Source organism: Phoxinus phoxinus, assembly GCF_949152265.1.
Source record: "Phoxinus phoxinus genome assembly, chromosome: 11".
Classification (NCBI taxonomy): Eukaryota; Metazoa; Chordata; class Actinopteri; order Cypriniformes; family Leuciscidae; genus Phoxinus; species Phoxinus phoxinus.
In genome coordinates, this window is record NC_136886.1 from 29910099 (window position 1) to 29927172 (window position 17074).

General features: G+C 36.9%; 1 protein-coding gene and 1 long non-coding RNA gene across 2 annotated transcripts; one reads left to right on the plus strand and one right to left on the minus strand.

Annotated features, from left to right (window-relative positions):
* Window positions 1-10358: 10358 nt before the first annotated feature.
* Window positions 10359-11608, minus strand: LOC307007493. Its single transcript, XR_013799631.1, has 3 exons — window positions 11450-11608; window positions 10823-10966; window positions 10359-10473 (listed from the first exon to the last, which is right to left on the minus strand). It is a non-coding gene; the product is annotated as an uncharacterized lncRNA (long non-coding RNA).
* On the plus strand, window positions 10505-16656 carry ptger1a (prostaglandin E receptor 1a (subtype EP1)). Its single transcript, XM_079629561.1, has 3 exons — window positions 10505-11002; window positions 13507-14408; window positions 15727-16656. The coding sequence occupies exons 2-3, from the start codon at window positions 13557-13559 to the stop codon at window positions 15994-15996; spliced, it is 1122 nt and encodes a 373-aa protein (XP_079485687.1). The 5' UTR covers window positions 10505-11002; window positions 13507-13556; the 3' UTR covers window positions 15997-16656.
* The last annotated feature ends 418 nt before the right edge of the window (window positions 16657-17074 follow it).

The following is a 17074-nucleotide window of genomic DNA, read 5'->3' on the forward strand; positions in this document are numbered from 1 at the left end:
AATACCTTAAACAGTGTAACCCGCTTAAACACATTGTCAACTTTGCTTGCAATTCAGTGACACACTTATTGTGAAACACTGCACACTGTTTCTTACATTAGACACTTTGTTCAAAAAGGAAATCACCTGTTGTCATTGGGAAAACACTGTTTAAAATGCAAAACTCATCGGCAATTATACACACCTGAAAACACTTGCACAGAAAACAGAACACCAATCGGTCTGAGCCTTAGCACTACAAAAAGGCCTCAGGTAAGCCATTTTGAGAACTTCGCAAGCATGGAGGCAATGAGAGTCTGAATAAGAGGAGGACAAAGTGAGAGAGGAGTCGGACGTGGAAGAGGACCAGTGTGGAGACGTGTATCAGATGACATCAGGGCTACTCTGGTGGACCATGTGATAAATCATGGCCTGTCCTAGTGCTGTGAAGTATATGTAAAGGGATACCATTGTGATGTTACAGGACTATGTGTACGGTTTGAAAGTACAGTATGTGAAAAAGAACCTAACCAATGACATCTTGTGGTGGCATTTTCTACAGAACGATATTGCCCCACCACACACACACAAAACACAGTGTTTTTTTCCCCCTCTTGCAAATTATCCAGTAATTCTTTACTTTAGTTTTGTTACTAAATTTGATATTTTTTGTAAGATTTTTTTTTTTTACACATTTTGTAAAAATTGTTGTTTGATTACTGAAGAAATTCAACTTTTGAGTTTTACAGAAGACTGAGTTTGAGAAAATGACAATAAAAATAGAAACACAAAGAATGCAGTGTTTTATATAAAGCCCATCAGTGTGTTGCTGGTGATATGAAAGAGTAATTCAAACGGTGCTTGTGTGTATGGTTTTGTTGCAAGAATTTCATTTTTAGCAAGGAGTGTTAAGTTTTGATTGCAGTGTTTCATTTTGGCATAGATGTGAATTGTTAATCTCCAAGTGCTAAATCTGTTTGGCTTGTGTGTAGAGTTTTGACATAATGAGCCAAATTCTGCAAAAAGTCTGTAAGCAATAGGCAAAAACTGTAACATGAATTTAGTATATATATTAAAAAATGTTTTGCTAACATTTTCTGAGGTTACATCCCCTTTTATCATGTGAACGCCATGATAGTCTGGCACTGAAACCCCTAAAATGTATATTACACTATAAGAAAAGCATGTCAAAATATGTCCTGATGTACTGTGTTAGTATTTTCCAACTGCTTACACATCAAATCTTTTCATGTCACACGATTTTTGAAACCTCTCACTCAAAGTGCAACACTACACACCAAATCTCCAAAACCATAAGCTATTTCTCTGCGTGTGTGTGTGTGTGTGTGTGTGTGTGTGTGTGTGTGTGTGTGTGTGTGTGTGTGTGTGTGTGTACAATTTGGGTCCATTGACTCACCGCAATCTTTTTTTTTTCTTTTTTTTAACCCAAAAGTCTTTCTTAGCCATTTGTTTTAGATAATAGATTATATGTAGTCAGACTTTTCATTTGTATCTAAAGTCCATTAGAGGAAACACATATCCATATCCTCAAAGCTGACCATATTAAATGGTAACATTAGAGGTCCTGTAATGGCTAGGGAGTAGATTTCCCAAATTACTAAAACCAGTTCATTCTGGATTCTCTACAGCTGTAATTTGATATACCAGCCTCGGCAGCTGTAGAAGAACAAGGTCCATAAAAGCAGGAAATCTAAATCTGTTTGTCCTCATTTTTAATTTGCTTTGGATAAATATTCCAGCTCAATACAATTTTTTACTTATATTTTTGTGTAATGCAGTTAAAGTTAGTATGAGATCAAACAATAATTGTCTGACCCCCTGCTGTAGCACCACATACCACCTATAGGGTCACAGGCCCCTCTGAAGACCCTGCTAGAGGGTTCAGAACAATTATAGTTTCATTTATTTATATAAAGCCCCAGGGGGATGAAATTTGCTTTCCACGGAATGATGGGGATGAAACCTTCCACAGAAGGACCATTGATAAACACACTTCCACACACTTAACCTTCCAGATGTGTTATGCTCTCATGCAGGGAAGAGGTTGAAGACAGCCAGAAAGGTCTCCTCTATCCCAGCACAATATTCAATCTGTGTTTCGGGCATTTCGAAGCACAAGCCACAGTAAAAGCATAAGGAATTATATATTTTAATGCACTTTATGATAGAAAACATTGCTTAAAGATACAATCAAGGCATACATTTCACAAGTTACCTTTAAAAACATGCTGTTTAATCAAATATAGGCTATACTACTATCTTTGTTCTTAAAGACTCATTTCCTAATATTTTCAAAAGAAAGTGGAGTATTAGCCTATATGTAATTTTTCTTTTACAAGATTTAAAATGTAAACACTGGTCCTTAAATCTGATTCGTCAAACAACATTGACAGTCCAAAGGCACTGGGCTTTTTCCTCCGCTTGACACACTGTTAGTCTTTGCCTTAATGGTGGGGATTTTTCATTGTCTCTTTCTGCAGTTACATCATTACATGTGAGTCACTGAATCATTCATTCAAACGAATCGATCAAAACGCTGATCCGTTCAGGAAGAACACCCAACCCGATCTCATGAGAAAACGTGACTATTTACCAGGTGACAAGTTTGTATGAATTCGAACAAGGGGGTTTCATCATGGCATAGTGGAATGTAAAATAGAAGCCAAAATGTAAAATAGTTACGAATTGCCATGAAAATGTTGCAACACCACCGCTGTCTTTGTGTGGAATTATTTTTCATTAACGAAGCAAAAACATAAAAAGTAACTGCCAATAATGTGCCTAAAATTTAAGTTACATTAACTTCTTGTTTATTGAACTGTGTATAAAAGTAAAATCACACAAATGCACTGCCTCTTGTTAACACGGGTAATCACAACCATGCTAATAAGCGAGCATAACACACTCTTGCTCATGTGATTGCTTTAGTAAAGCTGAAGTTTGTTCAAAAGAAAGTTATTTATTAGTATCACAATTAATCTTGGTCCAGATAAAAAATGACACTATATCCCACAATTGACCCTTCGCAGGGAGCTTGATTGACAGGTGATCTGACCAATCATACTTCGCCATCCGCCATTTTGTCCGACAAAGCAGTCAGGAGAGTTAGTAGATTAACATGGGAGGATTTGAACTTGAACAACGGTGTACTGACGCCTTTCCGCGGTTAAAACAACATTCCTTCTGATGTTCATTCATGTTTATTTGATGCTATAAATTAACTAGAAGGAAGAGATGATCGGTTCACAAGCAACTTTAAGAGTTCATGAGCTGCTCTATAGCGATCTGTCAGATACAGAGCCACAAATGGTATTTATTGTTTAAAATTCTTTTAAAAAATGACCAAATTTGAAAGGTGAGACTTTGTTTAATATCAAAAGTAACCGAAAAGTAACCTGTCCTGTCTGTCAGCGTGTTGTCAGTGTCCTCTCTGCTCCGCGATGTATTTTTCACTGCGTGAGAACATGGTGTGGCGTGAGAGCGGCGTAGCTTGCCGGACATAGCAACAGTAACTAAAGGGGGCGGGTCTTTGCGAACGGTCAATTCCAAGCAGACGACACTACCAAATCTAGTGCACTACATTACCCACCCACCCCTGGTCAAGGTCTATAAGTAGACCTCACTTCTTTCCTTTGTCTCTTTTGTATTGGTGAGGTGTGGGTGTTTGAGTGAACATTCAAGCATGTCCTTTCCTTAGGATGTGCTAAGTAAGTTTGTTTTGCCAAATGTATTGTTTGAATTTGTTTATGAATTGTTTGGATTGGATATTTAATCATTATTTGGATTGAGTATATGATATGTTTATTGATGAATTATATGAGTTTGATTTCCTTTATTGTATTGTTTGTAGTGACTTAAGACCATCCTTTACATCACCCTGTCCATCCGTTAACATCTTGTGAATCTGCTTTATGTGAATCCATGAACTTCCTGTTATGTGAATAACTCAAGACTTAAGCAGACTGGTATTTGTCCCGTGTTTTAATCAGCCATGCCATCAAGTTTCTACAACTCCAACGAACTTTGGTTATATTTAATATCTGATATCCAACAGTGGCTTTTTATCCAGCAGGGTAAATTCAATATTTAGCCATGATCATAACCTCCAGACAACAGGACGTGGTTTTGATTATGTCTCTGAAATTATAGGTCAAGAGTTTGACCATGTTTGGCTATAAAAACAGGCTAGTTCTGTTGCTAAGAAACCCTGCAAGGTTGTTGTCTTTAGATACAGAATTCATTTTTCTTTTCTTTTTTAATGTGGTGCTCATTGACAGTTTATGTGAGCTCAACCTCATAAAAGCATTTATAAACCATCATTAGTTAATTAGACCGCTTTAGAGAGAGAGAGTCCATTTGTGTTTGGTCTCCTTGCCAATACAGTGTCCATTCTATAATCAAAGCCGAAACATGCCTGTATTGAGGTCATTTGTCTGATTCATGTTGACTCCATGGATGTTCCTCAGTATATGAATCTTCTTACACATCGTTCCCAATGTAATTATGTTCCTCTCCTGAAGCATATGTTCAATTTTCAGCCCATGACAGTCTTACAAATTACAGCAAATCTAATGGACCAAGAGTTGTTATTGCCAGTGTGGAATGGGCCGAGAATTATTATTCCCAGTTATTTATCACATACTGTAGAAATATTTTACTCTTGCACTATCATCGTTGCTAAGCTAGCATTCTATCACTGCAATTAATCATTTTTCACATTTAGAAAATGATATTCAGATCAAAAGACTGTGGTAAAAGAGCTTTTCCCTAATAATCCTATAAGCAAGTAGGCTTTCTTGTAAGAGCCATTTCAAAGAACTCACTAGCGCATAAAACACACGCCAGCATGGAGTGAAAAATAGCAAGCTTCAGTATTGCTAACTAAGCCATTAAGGGTCAACTGCATACAATAAATCAGAGAAAGTGACCGAACATATTGTGAGAAAAGTCCATTAATTGGTTTGAGTCTAAACCATCTGGTAATGGAGCCAATACTGAATCAATAATATTACCAAGCAAGTGTGCACGGCAAAACAGTCTTGTCTAAATAGCTAAAAATTGAATTATGAGATGCATGTACCCTAGGCCTTTACAGTCTAACTGCTTTGCACAGTGTATTTTGAAAGCAAATTAAGAGTATGCTTAAAGCCTAATTTGATTTCAATGGATTTGCCATTGAAAAGATAAAGCCTTCGTTTGTCTCATGTGGCCTTAAGCAAGACCTTCATACGCAGGTTGTTGTCCCTATTGACCCCCGGTGCCCTGAGGCTGGTGAATACGTGAGAGACAGAGAAAACCATGCCAACCAGAACGTCCCGATGAGTCCTGCCACCTTTTTTTTATGAACAATGTTTGAAATTCATTTCCAGAGCCTGATGTTCAGATAAGTGCTAAATTAAAAAAGTATATAAATGGTCATCTTCTGGAGCGTGTCTGTGTTCGCACGACTACTGAATGGGATCACAAGCTTATTTTTCCCTTTTCATAATATGAATCACGTTCTTACTGTCTGTCTCCATTCTCTGTCTGCAATCTCTAACCAACTATTTATCTTGACAGCTGCAGTATATGTCGGGAGAAAATGCTCTGTTCTGTTCTGAACATGGTGTTCTTTTAGTGGCTTACGGTGAATTGAAGAAAGTGCTTTCGCTGAATAGTGTTTAATTACATAAAGATATAAGCCAGAGGCTTTTTAGCAACAAACGCTACATTGCTGTTATTATCATGAGTGCATACTATATAAATACAAATAGATATATAAGATTCATGCCGACTTTTGAGCCCACCATCAAAGCAATTACCTTGTTCTAATCCTGATGAAAAGTGAAACCGATTTGGTTTTAACAGATTATAATAATGTTAGAAAACAGATTCTTGTGCTGCCTAGTTACTTTCAACATTATATGTTTAATAATGTTTTGACACTTAACAGTTTAGCTCTGTTATTAAAGTCAAGAAGTTGCGATAGTCTTGTATATCCGAGTGAAAAATTCTCAAACAAGAAAAAAATGAGTAAAATGGTTTTGGAGGTATTTTTAGTATGAAAAGCGCTATAATAAGTTTGAATTGAAATTACTTTACATTTAATTGACTTTTATTTACATAATACGATGGACGTTTTTTCTGAGAATATTTTAAAGTGCCCCAATTATGCTATTTTAAAGGTTCCTGATTTTGTTTTGGAGGTCTCCTACAATAGGTTTACATGCTTCAAAAGGTCAAAAACACTAATTTTCTCATAATATACATTGCACATCTCTGAAAATGGTTCATAAAAAGATTGTCTCTCTAAGGCCCCATCCACACTACTGCATTTTCGTTTAGAAACGGAGACCTTTTGCTACGTTTGCACCTCCCGTACAGACTACAACGGCAAAAACGAAGACCTAAAACGGAGAAGTTTAGAAACGCTCCGACCCCGTTTTGCGTTTTGAATCTTCGGAGGGCATTTTAGTGAAGACGGTTAAAACGGAGGACTTGACAAACGATGACGCAGAGGCTCACGCTCGGCTCTATGATTGGGTGTCATCAGTCATGGCGTATCCTTCCCTGATTCGTCAGATACCCATCACATGACCCGTCCCCGGGAATAAAAACAGCCTGGACTACGTAACGTTAGTGACTGCAACATGGATAACGAATTACAAGCGTTACTGACATTGATGTCTTTGTTAGCAGCTGCTGTGCAAGTAAATTCTGCATTTTACAACGCTATAACTGCCTACGTGCGCCTGTTTACACCAGCACATGCCTAGTGTTGGTGAATGGTCACGTGATACGCGTTTTCAGTCGTTTTAATGTGGACGGAGATCAATTCTAATACGCAGCTAAAACGCTGGTGTGGACGGAGATCGTATTTGTTTTAATTCTCCGTTTCTAAACTAAAACGCAGTAGTGTGGATGAGGCCTAAACCCTTCCTTTCCGAGAGCCTACTCTGCTCTGATTGGTCAGACGGCCCAGTCTATTGTGATTGATCTATCGCTTACAGTCCGTTAACCGCTACTATATCTGAATTTCAGCTCCAGAGGCTTCCTCAGCACTTGATACACGAACAGTAACGATGGAGGCATTATCGCAGTCCTCATCCTTTGGAAGTGCATGCAAAGTGGAATAGCAGCTCTGAAAACACCATCTTCTTGATATATTGACCAGAATCAAACTCTAGGCCTCAGATACAACTGTGTTTGAGGGCAGCTAGACAATGTTCGTGGACAGCCAGCAAAAGCATTTTATTTTAGGAAAACTGGAAATGTTGTCCAAGTCTTCCTGATGACCAAGATCATCCTTGTAGGCCATGGGAACCTGTGGTTTCTCTCATACTTCTTGACCCGTCCACCCCACATCACATTGGCATTGTGTTCGGTGGGCCAGGCGATAGAAGGGGGGAGTGTTTTCAAAGCCTTGACATTTTAATGTGAATGTGGTGAACCACATTTGATTTGTGAAAGATTCATGGCTGGGTGGAATTTTGGGGTGCAGATCAAATAATTGGTTTTGCATGTCTCTTGCTTTTAAACCAAAGATTCAGCCTGTGGCCAAACTGTCAGAGGATAAAGGTTAACAACAGGAATTATTTATAGAAAACTTCCTGACCTATTTACACAATATTAATAGTCATTTTATGTGATTCAGGCTTTGGTTTTGTAATGTTTCAAGTTGTTTTTCCAAGTAATTCAGATATTTAGAGCAATTATATATTCCTTTTGTTGTGTTAACCATTCCAATGAACAAGACATTTCTGAAATGATTGGCATAATCAAGCTGATTTGCAATTTTGAAGTTTAAAAAAAAACATCTACGTGTGCCATCATTAAATAGTTGGAGTTGTCAATCTTAAAATGATTGCATGACTCCCAGAATCCATCTGGCACCTTGGTTTCTTCCACATCTGCCTCGTAGAGAAGACGATTGGTTTGCGCTCATCTGTAAATGCTTTGCTAATTGGTTGAGGAAATAGCTTTAGTTGTTTTCCTTACTGTGAATGTCACAGAGACAAATCAGTGGAAGACTCTGCCCTTTTAGAAATCATATTACTGAGACCCTTGATCGCTTTATTTAAATGAGGGAACAAAAACAGATGTATAACGTCAAACCCGTCTGTGTCTGCAGTAGTTCTACCCACAGCTCATTCCTCGTGTCTTGTTTCTGCTCCAATGGGATCTTATCCAAAATTCCTCGATCTAGTGCAAACAAATGAGCAATCAGCAAAAACCCAAACGCAGAATGTAGCAAAACAAAATGAGCCTATTATCACAATGCAGACTACATGAAACCAACTGCCTGCTGATCAACACAGGCCACATTCCAATCCACAGAGATCCACTTCTGGATCAGCATGTCCATGTGCATGCCAGGATAAATACCTGTTTTTACTTCTTGTGCCAGAGGGGAAAAAATATGCATCTGGGTTGATTTGTAATGTCTGGCAAGTAGTGAACAATGTTCCACCTCTACGGAAAATTGCGAGCCACTGTCTTTTCCTGACTTGTGCCCTTTGAGTGCTCTGGGGATCTTAACCAAACCTGCTCTCAAAGTTTTGCAAAATATTTTCATTTCAGGCTGCAATTTTGTTATGTTTATTAAAGAAATTATCTTACCATTTGGCCTATACACCCTCATTCCACAGTCTAACTTCATTAGAGTCAAACTTTATTAAAGATTATTCATCCTCAGCACGTTGACCATATTAAAAATAATACATTTTTATTCCAAGATGTCTAACCCTATAAACACAGCACTACTAGAACTCAAACTTAATAAATAGTAATTAATATTAAATGAATAGCTTACCCCAAAAATGAAAGTTCTGTCAACATTTACTTTTAATTGTATGGAAAAGAGCCGTTTGGACATGTGTTCCACAAAATGACTTGAGGGTGAGTAAATAATACATTTTGAACTCTTCCTATAATTTTTTTAACATCTGTTTATCAACTTTTCGTTTACATTAACAGATCAATTCCAGTTAAAAATTTAAATTAATATGTCTATATTTAAGACCTGCACACTCTTTGCACTTATAAAACGCATCTTTGAGCACATCCTCGATTTCCAACATTAATGCGTTTTTGTCTTGCACATCTTGATTAACTCTTTGGTGCCCTTTTCAAAACATATTCTGCTCTCAATTTGCAGGTTCAGTTATCCGCAGTTTGACATGGAAAGAGCGGAAGCAGCATGTGTGTTTTTTTTTAAATAAATAAATAAAGCTTTGGTCGCTGTCAGAGCTTTCAGACTTGGTCTTGGAGAGTGAAATCAACAGAATACAACTGGCTATATTCACAAGATTATTAAGTGAATGGGAGGATAGATAGTGCTATATGAATGGAAAATTTCTACTATACCTGGTTGACATTTCTGAACACCACATCTTTAAAATGACAAAGAAAAAAAATGACGCTCTTAATGTCCATTTTAACGGTCCGTGTCAGTAGTCTTATAATGAGTCAGTAGTCTTATAAAATCCCTGTCTAATGACATAATGAGAGAGACCTGGCTGGGTGGTTCAAAACTTCAACTTGAGCGCATTGATGTGGCTGATTTGGGACCCTATTTTATGTTCTATGAATCAATCAACTCCAAGCTCTTTGCTGTAAACTTGTTGTGCTACTGTCATCTTTATTGAAGAAAAGCACCAACCACAGAAGATTAAAAATAATATTTGAAACCTAAATAAATAATTCATGTTTTTTCTTATCTGGGGCAGATAACACCCAAATCACTTCATACATTTCATTAATTCAATGGCATATATAAGACTGGGGTCACACTCTTGTGATTTTTTGTACACATACCTTAAATTAAAGTATTGGCTACAAACATGATATTTTTTCACCCCCAAAAAAATATAGGTCATGGAACAGACATTGACCTTTTTGACAGCAACATTTTTTGTGCCTCATTACTAAATAAATAAAAAGTAAACAGCCTTTTACAGGCTGAATTTACAGCTACATGTGCATAGTAAAATGATTATGAGGCCCAAACCAATTCATAACATGTCCAGAGTGTAAAAGGTAGCACACGGATATTTTGCATTTAAAGCAGGCAACAACTTGTCCCACCTTGTTCTGAGAACCGATCAGTCCAATTATGTAGGCCTACATATTTTATGCATTACCGTAATATTATACCATGTTACACTTATAGTCTTGCTTACATTTCTGTGTTGATTTACTGTGGTGGTGGTGGTGTTTACACATCAACTTTAGCCATTTTACTTTGTAAACTGAAAGGTAATTAAATCATATTGCTTCAATGCATATTAAAGTCCAAACATAAGCTATTCGGTTTTTGAGAAGAAATCATTGCTTTAATACACCCATGGCACTTCAACATCATGTTTTCTCTTGCCTTCTTTAATATCACCATATAAAAATTTAGCTGTAAGTCAAATTCCAAACCACAAGTGTGGAGCCACTCTAGTTTGCCAGGTTGAAAAAATTAAGCAAACACAGACACCTGTCTTCAATCTACAAAAAAAAAAAAAAAACCTGGTTTAGTGAAACATTTGATATGTTCAAGGTCAGATCTATACGAGAGAAAATCCCTAATGCTAAATGCAGGCTATCTGTAGGCTAAGCCTATTTATCAGTATTAATAGGCTAACCATTTTTTAATTAGCCTATTATTTCATGTTTAAATAACTATCATGATAAGCCAAAGTCTGAAATTACTCAAGTGTTAGTTTTTAATATAGGCTATGACTTGCTAAGACTTGTATTTTCTATTTAACCCATATTCTTAAGGCTAATAATAATAACAGCAGCATCTTTCTCTCAAAAACATGCACCTCAAGCTGTAAGAGTGATTCACACTCACCTAAGAGCAGTGAGCTTTACCAGGGAGGGGTTTAGGCTAAAGTCACCGGCATGTTTCCTTCAGAAACACACTGTACTGAAACGACGGATCCGAGCGCGCGGCTGATGGAGGAATGTACCGCCGCGAAACTATGAATCCATCCGTCTGAAGAAAAAAAAACTACATAGTGTCATCTTATTGGTAACTATTTTGTAACCTATGTGAACATACTGCTTTACTTGTTTCTGCTGTTTAAGTTAAGATGACCAGACGCTCGTATGGACTATATGGATATGACGATGCACCCTTTTTCTTCTACGTTCACCGGTTAACTTTGTAAGCTTTGTTAAACATCTTTCCTTTTTTTTACTGCAATTTACATTTTTTTTTATTAGTTAAAAGTCAAATTCACTTTGTATATTAAATGAAATATTACTTTTGTTTACAAAACAGAATACAAAATTAGTCAATCTTCATGGTTTCTGACATTTTAATCTCAATGGACATTCTTTAATAACGGTAAGCATTGCATTGGTCTTCACTGAGTTGTACAAAGATGCTGTGTCATAGGAACTTGTTGCAACATGCAACTTATTTTTATCTTTTATGTTTTTTTAATGAATCTACAACCAACTAAATATGACTCACTGTCGCATTCTTCAAGCTGTTGATTCCAGGACGAAAGAATAACATTGAGAGGTCAAAGGCGGGCGAATGAACCTTGAGGAATGTTTTAAACCAGAGGCTGCAGGAGCCTCTGTCAGTACATGCCTGTTTGTTTCTCTCAGTCTCAGCTGTAAGCATTTGGTGTGGCCCTGAAAATGTCTCCCCTACTTTAGCTTCAATTCTTCTATTTATTTATTTATTTATTTTATTTTATTTTTAAAAGTATGGCATATTGAAGTTTGGGTGGGCATATTAAAGGGCTATCCCTGATTTTAACTTATGGTGAAAAAGAAAAAGAAAAACTCAGGTGAAAAAAAAAAACTGTCAGCTGTGGTTGCCAGAAATTTACTGTGACAATGGTTTAGATATTACAGAATGGCATATTGGTATGTTTTACAATCTACAATAGGCCTATTATCAGGTGATATGACTTGAATCTTCCAGTCTTAAACCATCAAAATCAGCTTTTTACCCTAAAATGGTGTTTTACCCTAATATACTGAAAACCACCATAATAATAATGTATAGAAAGCCACATGATGAATCAGAGTTCATTGTTAGTGTCCTGTCTATGAAGCTGAAAATGTATAACAAAACATGTTAGCCCTCTGATAACAAAAGTAAGAAACAAAACTAAAATAGAACATAATCATGTGTGTGTGTGTGTGTGTGTGTGTGTGTGTGTGTGTGTGTGTGTGTGTGTGTGTGTGTGTGTGTGTGTGTGTGTGTGTGTGTGTGTGTGTGTGTGTGTGTTGATTCATATAGTTCTGACTAACAAAATAACATACATTTGAGGGTGTTTTGCAGTAAAATTACTTATAAGATATTTTACAGTCTTTTACAGTTTTTCTCTGTATGATAATGTAACGTACAGCTAACCAGTTAACAGATTTTTTTAATGTAGCATTTTGCAGTCTTTAAAAAAAAAAAAAAAAAACATTTTTGTACTGTTGCTGAATTATACTATGTATAATATTCACTGTATATGGTTGATCTGTAAACAGAAAAAAATTATGTGGCGTGACAAAACATTTTACACAAAAAATGCAGAATTGCAGTGTTTATTTCAAAGATGATTACTAAACGATGAGATCACGTGACAATGGCTTGAAACGATTATGAATAATGCTTACTATTGTCTTTAGTATAGGCCTGTTTGAGCAGCATAGGGTATATACCCTATATATACCCTAGCATAGAATATATACGTATATTCAGTAAGTAATGTAGAAAGAGAGATATTTTACATTTTAAACGCATATATTTGCTAAAAGTGAACTGGCATATCCACCTTATTTTACAACCCAGAAGAAAGCTATGTGAATGTGCGAGACTTCTGGTAAATAACTAAGAATGACAAAGTGCAGTAAACGGTTAAACAGCTTACATTACAAAGTTCAAACCAGTATGATTATGATTACTATAATAAATTAAAATAATATGGAAACAAACACCAGTTTGCAATATTAAGCAGACTGTTTTTGTACAGCAAAAATATTTGGAAGTTGTTGACAATGGAAGCCTCAAATATTTAAGTTACAAATGGCAACACCCACTCTTAAAAATGGCAAAAAAAATGCTGTATGCTAACAAAACATATTTGCTAATATCCCCATTAAGTTATTTAAAAATAATATATATATATAAAAAATATATTTATGAAACGTTCTGAATGTTCTCTGAATGTTCTCTGAACGTTCAAAACGTCTAGTAAAAAAAAAAAAAACTTTTGCAAATGTTATGGAATTGTTACTTTTCAATGTTCTCCTAACATTCTGAAACAAGTAGCCTACATTTAAAAAATACCACTAAAACTATAAATAATGTTTTTGTAATGTTCCGAGAACATTATTCAAGACCATAACTTTGAATGAACGTTCTATTAATGTCACGGGAATAACGTTTGTCCAAAACTTTGAGAGAACTTTGCCTGAACGTTCTGATAATGTTCCCTGTTAGCTGTACACATGGCCTTAAAGTTAACACACTACAATCTTTCAAATGATCTGTTCTAAGATATTTCTCCACTCTTCCAACAGCTCTACGTGAAGATGGGAGCCCCGCAGCTAAACACTCCACTGAGTTAGCCATGCATCACAGCAATTCATCAGGCGCTGCGCCACTCAATCCATTTTCCAATCGCAGTCGATGGGAAGGACAGGCGACCTCTCCATCACTTGCCAATCCCGAGAATGTCACCTCGGAGAGACCGATCCTGAGCGGCCCCGTAGCTGCGATGTTGTCAATGACCCTGGGGATCCTGTCTAACATTGTGGCTTTACTCATCCTGGCAAACGCATATGCCCGTCTACGTCGACGATCCAAAGCATTTCTCCTGTTCGCCGGCTCTCTGGTGGCCACAGACTTTGTGGGACATGTCATACCTGGTTCAATAGTCATGAGGATGTATCTTTCTGGAGGTGTACCCTCTGAAGAATACAACAAGGTGGACCCATTATGCCAGTTTCTAGGGGGCAGCATGGTGTTTTTCGGACTGTGTCCGCTCTTTCTTGGTTGTGCCATGGCAGCTGAGAGGTGTTTGGGTGTGACAAAGCCACTGCTCCATGCTTCTCTGGTTACGACTGCAAGGACTAAACTCTCTCTTTCCATCATCTGGTTAGCAGCTCTTTGCGTTGCCCTTCTGCCCTGCTTTCAGCTGGGTTCATACACCTACCAGTACCCTGGAACCTGGTGTTTCATTAAAGTGCTTGAGGATACCAAGAAGGCAGACGTAGCTTTTGTTTTGTTGTTTTCAGGACTGGGCTTGACATCCCTTGCTATTGCTTTGGTCTGTAACACCATAAGTGGACTGACTCTGGTGTTGGCGAGGATACGAAGGAAACCCTGTAACCGTCGATTAGCTAAATCCCATGATATTGAGATGGTGGTACAACTTGTGGGCATAATGTTCACATCTTGTATCTGTTGGAGCCCCCTTCTGGTAAGTATGAGCAATGGTAATGATTCAACTGCACAAAGGCAGGGGTTTTCAACTCTAACTTTCCTACAGAGTTTAGCTCCAACCTTGATCAAACTCAACTGTAACTTTCTAATAATCCTGAAAACCTTGATTAGCTTGTTCAGGGTTGGAGCAAAACTCTACTGGAAAGTTGAGTCTACAGGACCTCTGGAAACCCTTGCTTTAAGGTAGAATTATTTTAGAAAAATTAAAAAATTTGAGCAAATGCATTGAAGCTCATTTATGCATCAGAGTAAAAAACGAAATAAAAATTTTATAACAATTTTATATCCCATTATATTTCAGACTGTGACTTTATAACTTGCAGTAGCCTACATTGTAAACCCTAATGAGATTAGACTACTCAAATGATTTGAGGAAACTCATTTGAGAAGTAATGGTGCCTAACAAAAACAATAATACAAGTTCCCCTAATGTGCAATTGTTATCGTGACTTTATTTCTTACAATGTGACTTTATTTCTGATTTATCTTATGATTACTTTTTAATTTTGTTTCTCTGAGGCAGAAACAGGCTTTCGTTTCTATGCTTGGCCACATGTACAACAGCAAGAATATTTTTATGAATTTGAATAAATCGTTATTCAGTTTATTCAAGCATTAATGAAGGCATGCAACACATGGGTTGTTAATGTCCAGTATCTGCACATAAAAAACAATTGGTCTGTCCCACATGTCATATATGCTTTGCACTAATACTATGCACTATGTACTCAACTGTTCAGTGAAATTAAATCTGCAGCAATTGAGTGCATGAAGTGTCCAACATTTCTCACTTCATTTTTGCATAATTAAGTGCATCAATCGGGTATTTGAAGTGCACTTTTTTTTCTTTTTGGAATTGTCAGTATAAAACATACGAACACTATTTATACCCAAAAAATGGCGTAGAATCGTATAAGTACGCGAACTGGGACACACCTAATATTTTAAATTGACTGGATTTTTTTTAAGGCAAATTTTTAAAGAAACACTTTTTGTTACGCTTGTTGAAACTCTTCACATACTTATAGCAATCAATAATAGAAGTGGCCTAAATATTAAAACGTGCACAAGTCTCAGGGTAGGCAATTTCGGAGAGGCTAGCAATAGCAAGCTAGCTTTGAAAGCATGAGATCCCACCCTCTCTTTAGAGCGTCTCCAAAGCCACGCCTCCTTCAAAACACATGAACGCGCACAGCAGAGTCCGCAAAGTGTCACAAGACGAGAGAAGGCGTTGAATTATTTCCTAATATTTTGTGAAATCATAATGGTGTTTTGTCTTTGACTCTTAACTCTAGATTGTTGGCCTAATTACAGTGAAACAGTCGTATGATGGCTCTATTGGAGATGACCTTGCCACCTATAAGACCCTGATGATAATGGGGGTGCGAATAGCTTCCTGGAACCAGATACTGGACCCATGGGTTTACATTCTTCTCCGCCGTTCCATCCTCCAAAAGATTTACCTCATCACCAAACGTCAGACAGACTTTAAGGAAAGCACTTTTCGCTGCTGGGAGATCCATTCCTTCCCCAGCTCAGAGAAGAATCCTGTCAGTAGAGTCTGAGTGAACATCAGTAAAACAATACCATTGAGGATCTCAGTGGTCCCCTTTTATTTCAGCATGTGGTGCGCATGTTAAGAATGTATTTAAGCCAATTTGCACTAAGATAAATAAAGCATAAGATGAACATTCCTTTTACTCCCTATAGAGCGCTAATAATAAGGATTTGGCTGGAAACATTCATGACAGTATAACAGGGAACAGTAATAATTTGCTGTTTTGATTCTTCAGTTAGTAATTGAAGCATTAATTCAGCCAGTTTTGTAGCTTAAGGTATGGGAGAGTGTTTTCATTTGTCACCAGTTGTCCCCCATGACGACTGTCCTGGGCATGAAACAAGTGGCACTAAAAATATATGAAAGTATTTGTTTTACTGAAAATAAATGTTCACCTAATGTTAACCCATCATAGATTTTATATAGCATGATCATCAATAATATATTAACTGTGAGGTAAACTCATATTTCTGAGGCTGAGTTTCCATTGTGTTTATCTTGCATTAGCTATATGTTTCTGTGCAAAAATGATCATGTGAATAATTGTTGTTTATATTATAGTATAATTTATTTCTTGTGTTATCCCTCCAATTTTCTGGAGGCTTGTTGTATTTTTACATTGAAAAGCATTATACTAAAACAAAACAAATTACTGTGTGGGAATTCCATTTCAGTTTCTGTTTTATTTATTTTTTTAAAGTGATGTGTGTGTGTGTGTGTGTGTGTGTGTGTGTGTGTGTGTGTGTGTGTGTGTGTGTGTGTGTGTGTGTGTGTGTGTGTGTGTGTGTGTGTGTGTGTGTGTGTGTGTGTGTGTGTGTGTGTGTGTGTGTGTGTGTGTTTGCGTGTGTGTGTGTGAGAGAGAGAGAGAGAGAGAGAGAGAGAGAGAGAGAGAGAGAGAGAGAGAGAGAGAAGAGAGAGAGAGAGAGATGGAAGTTTTTATGTCATAACTAATTTGCAGCATGGAGCACACTAAACAAATCTGCAGGCTCAAACTTAATACAAATTAATTAATTAAGAAACAGAATATTCAAAAAGCCAGAATAAGCCATTTCTTTTAATATTTAACATCGATGTATATGAAATAT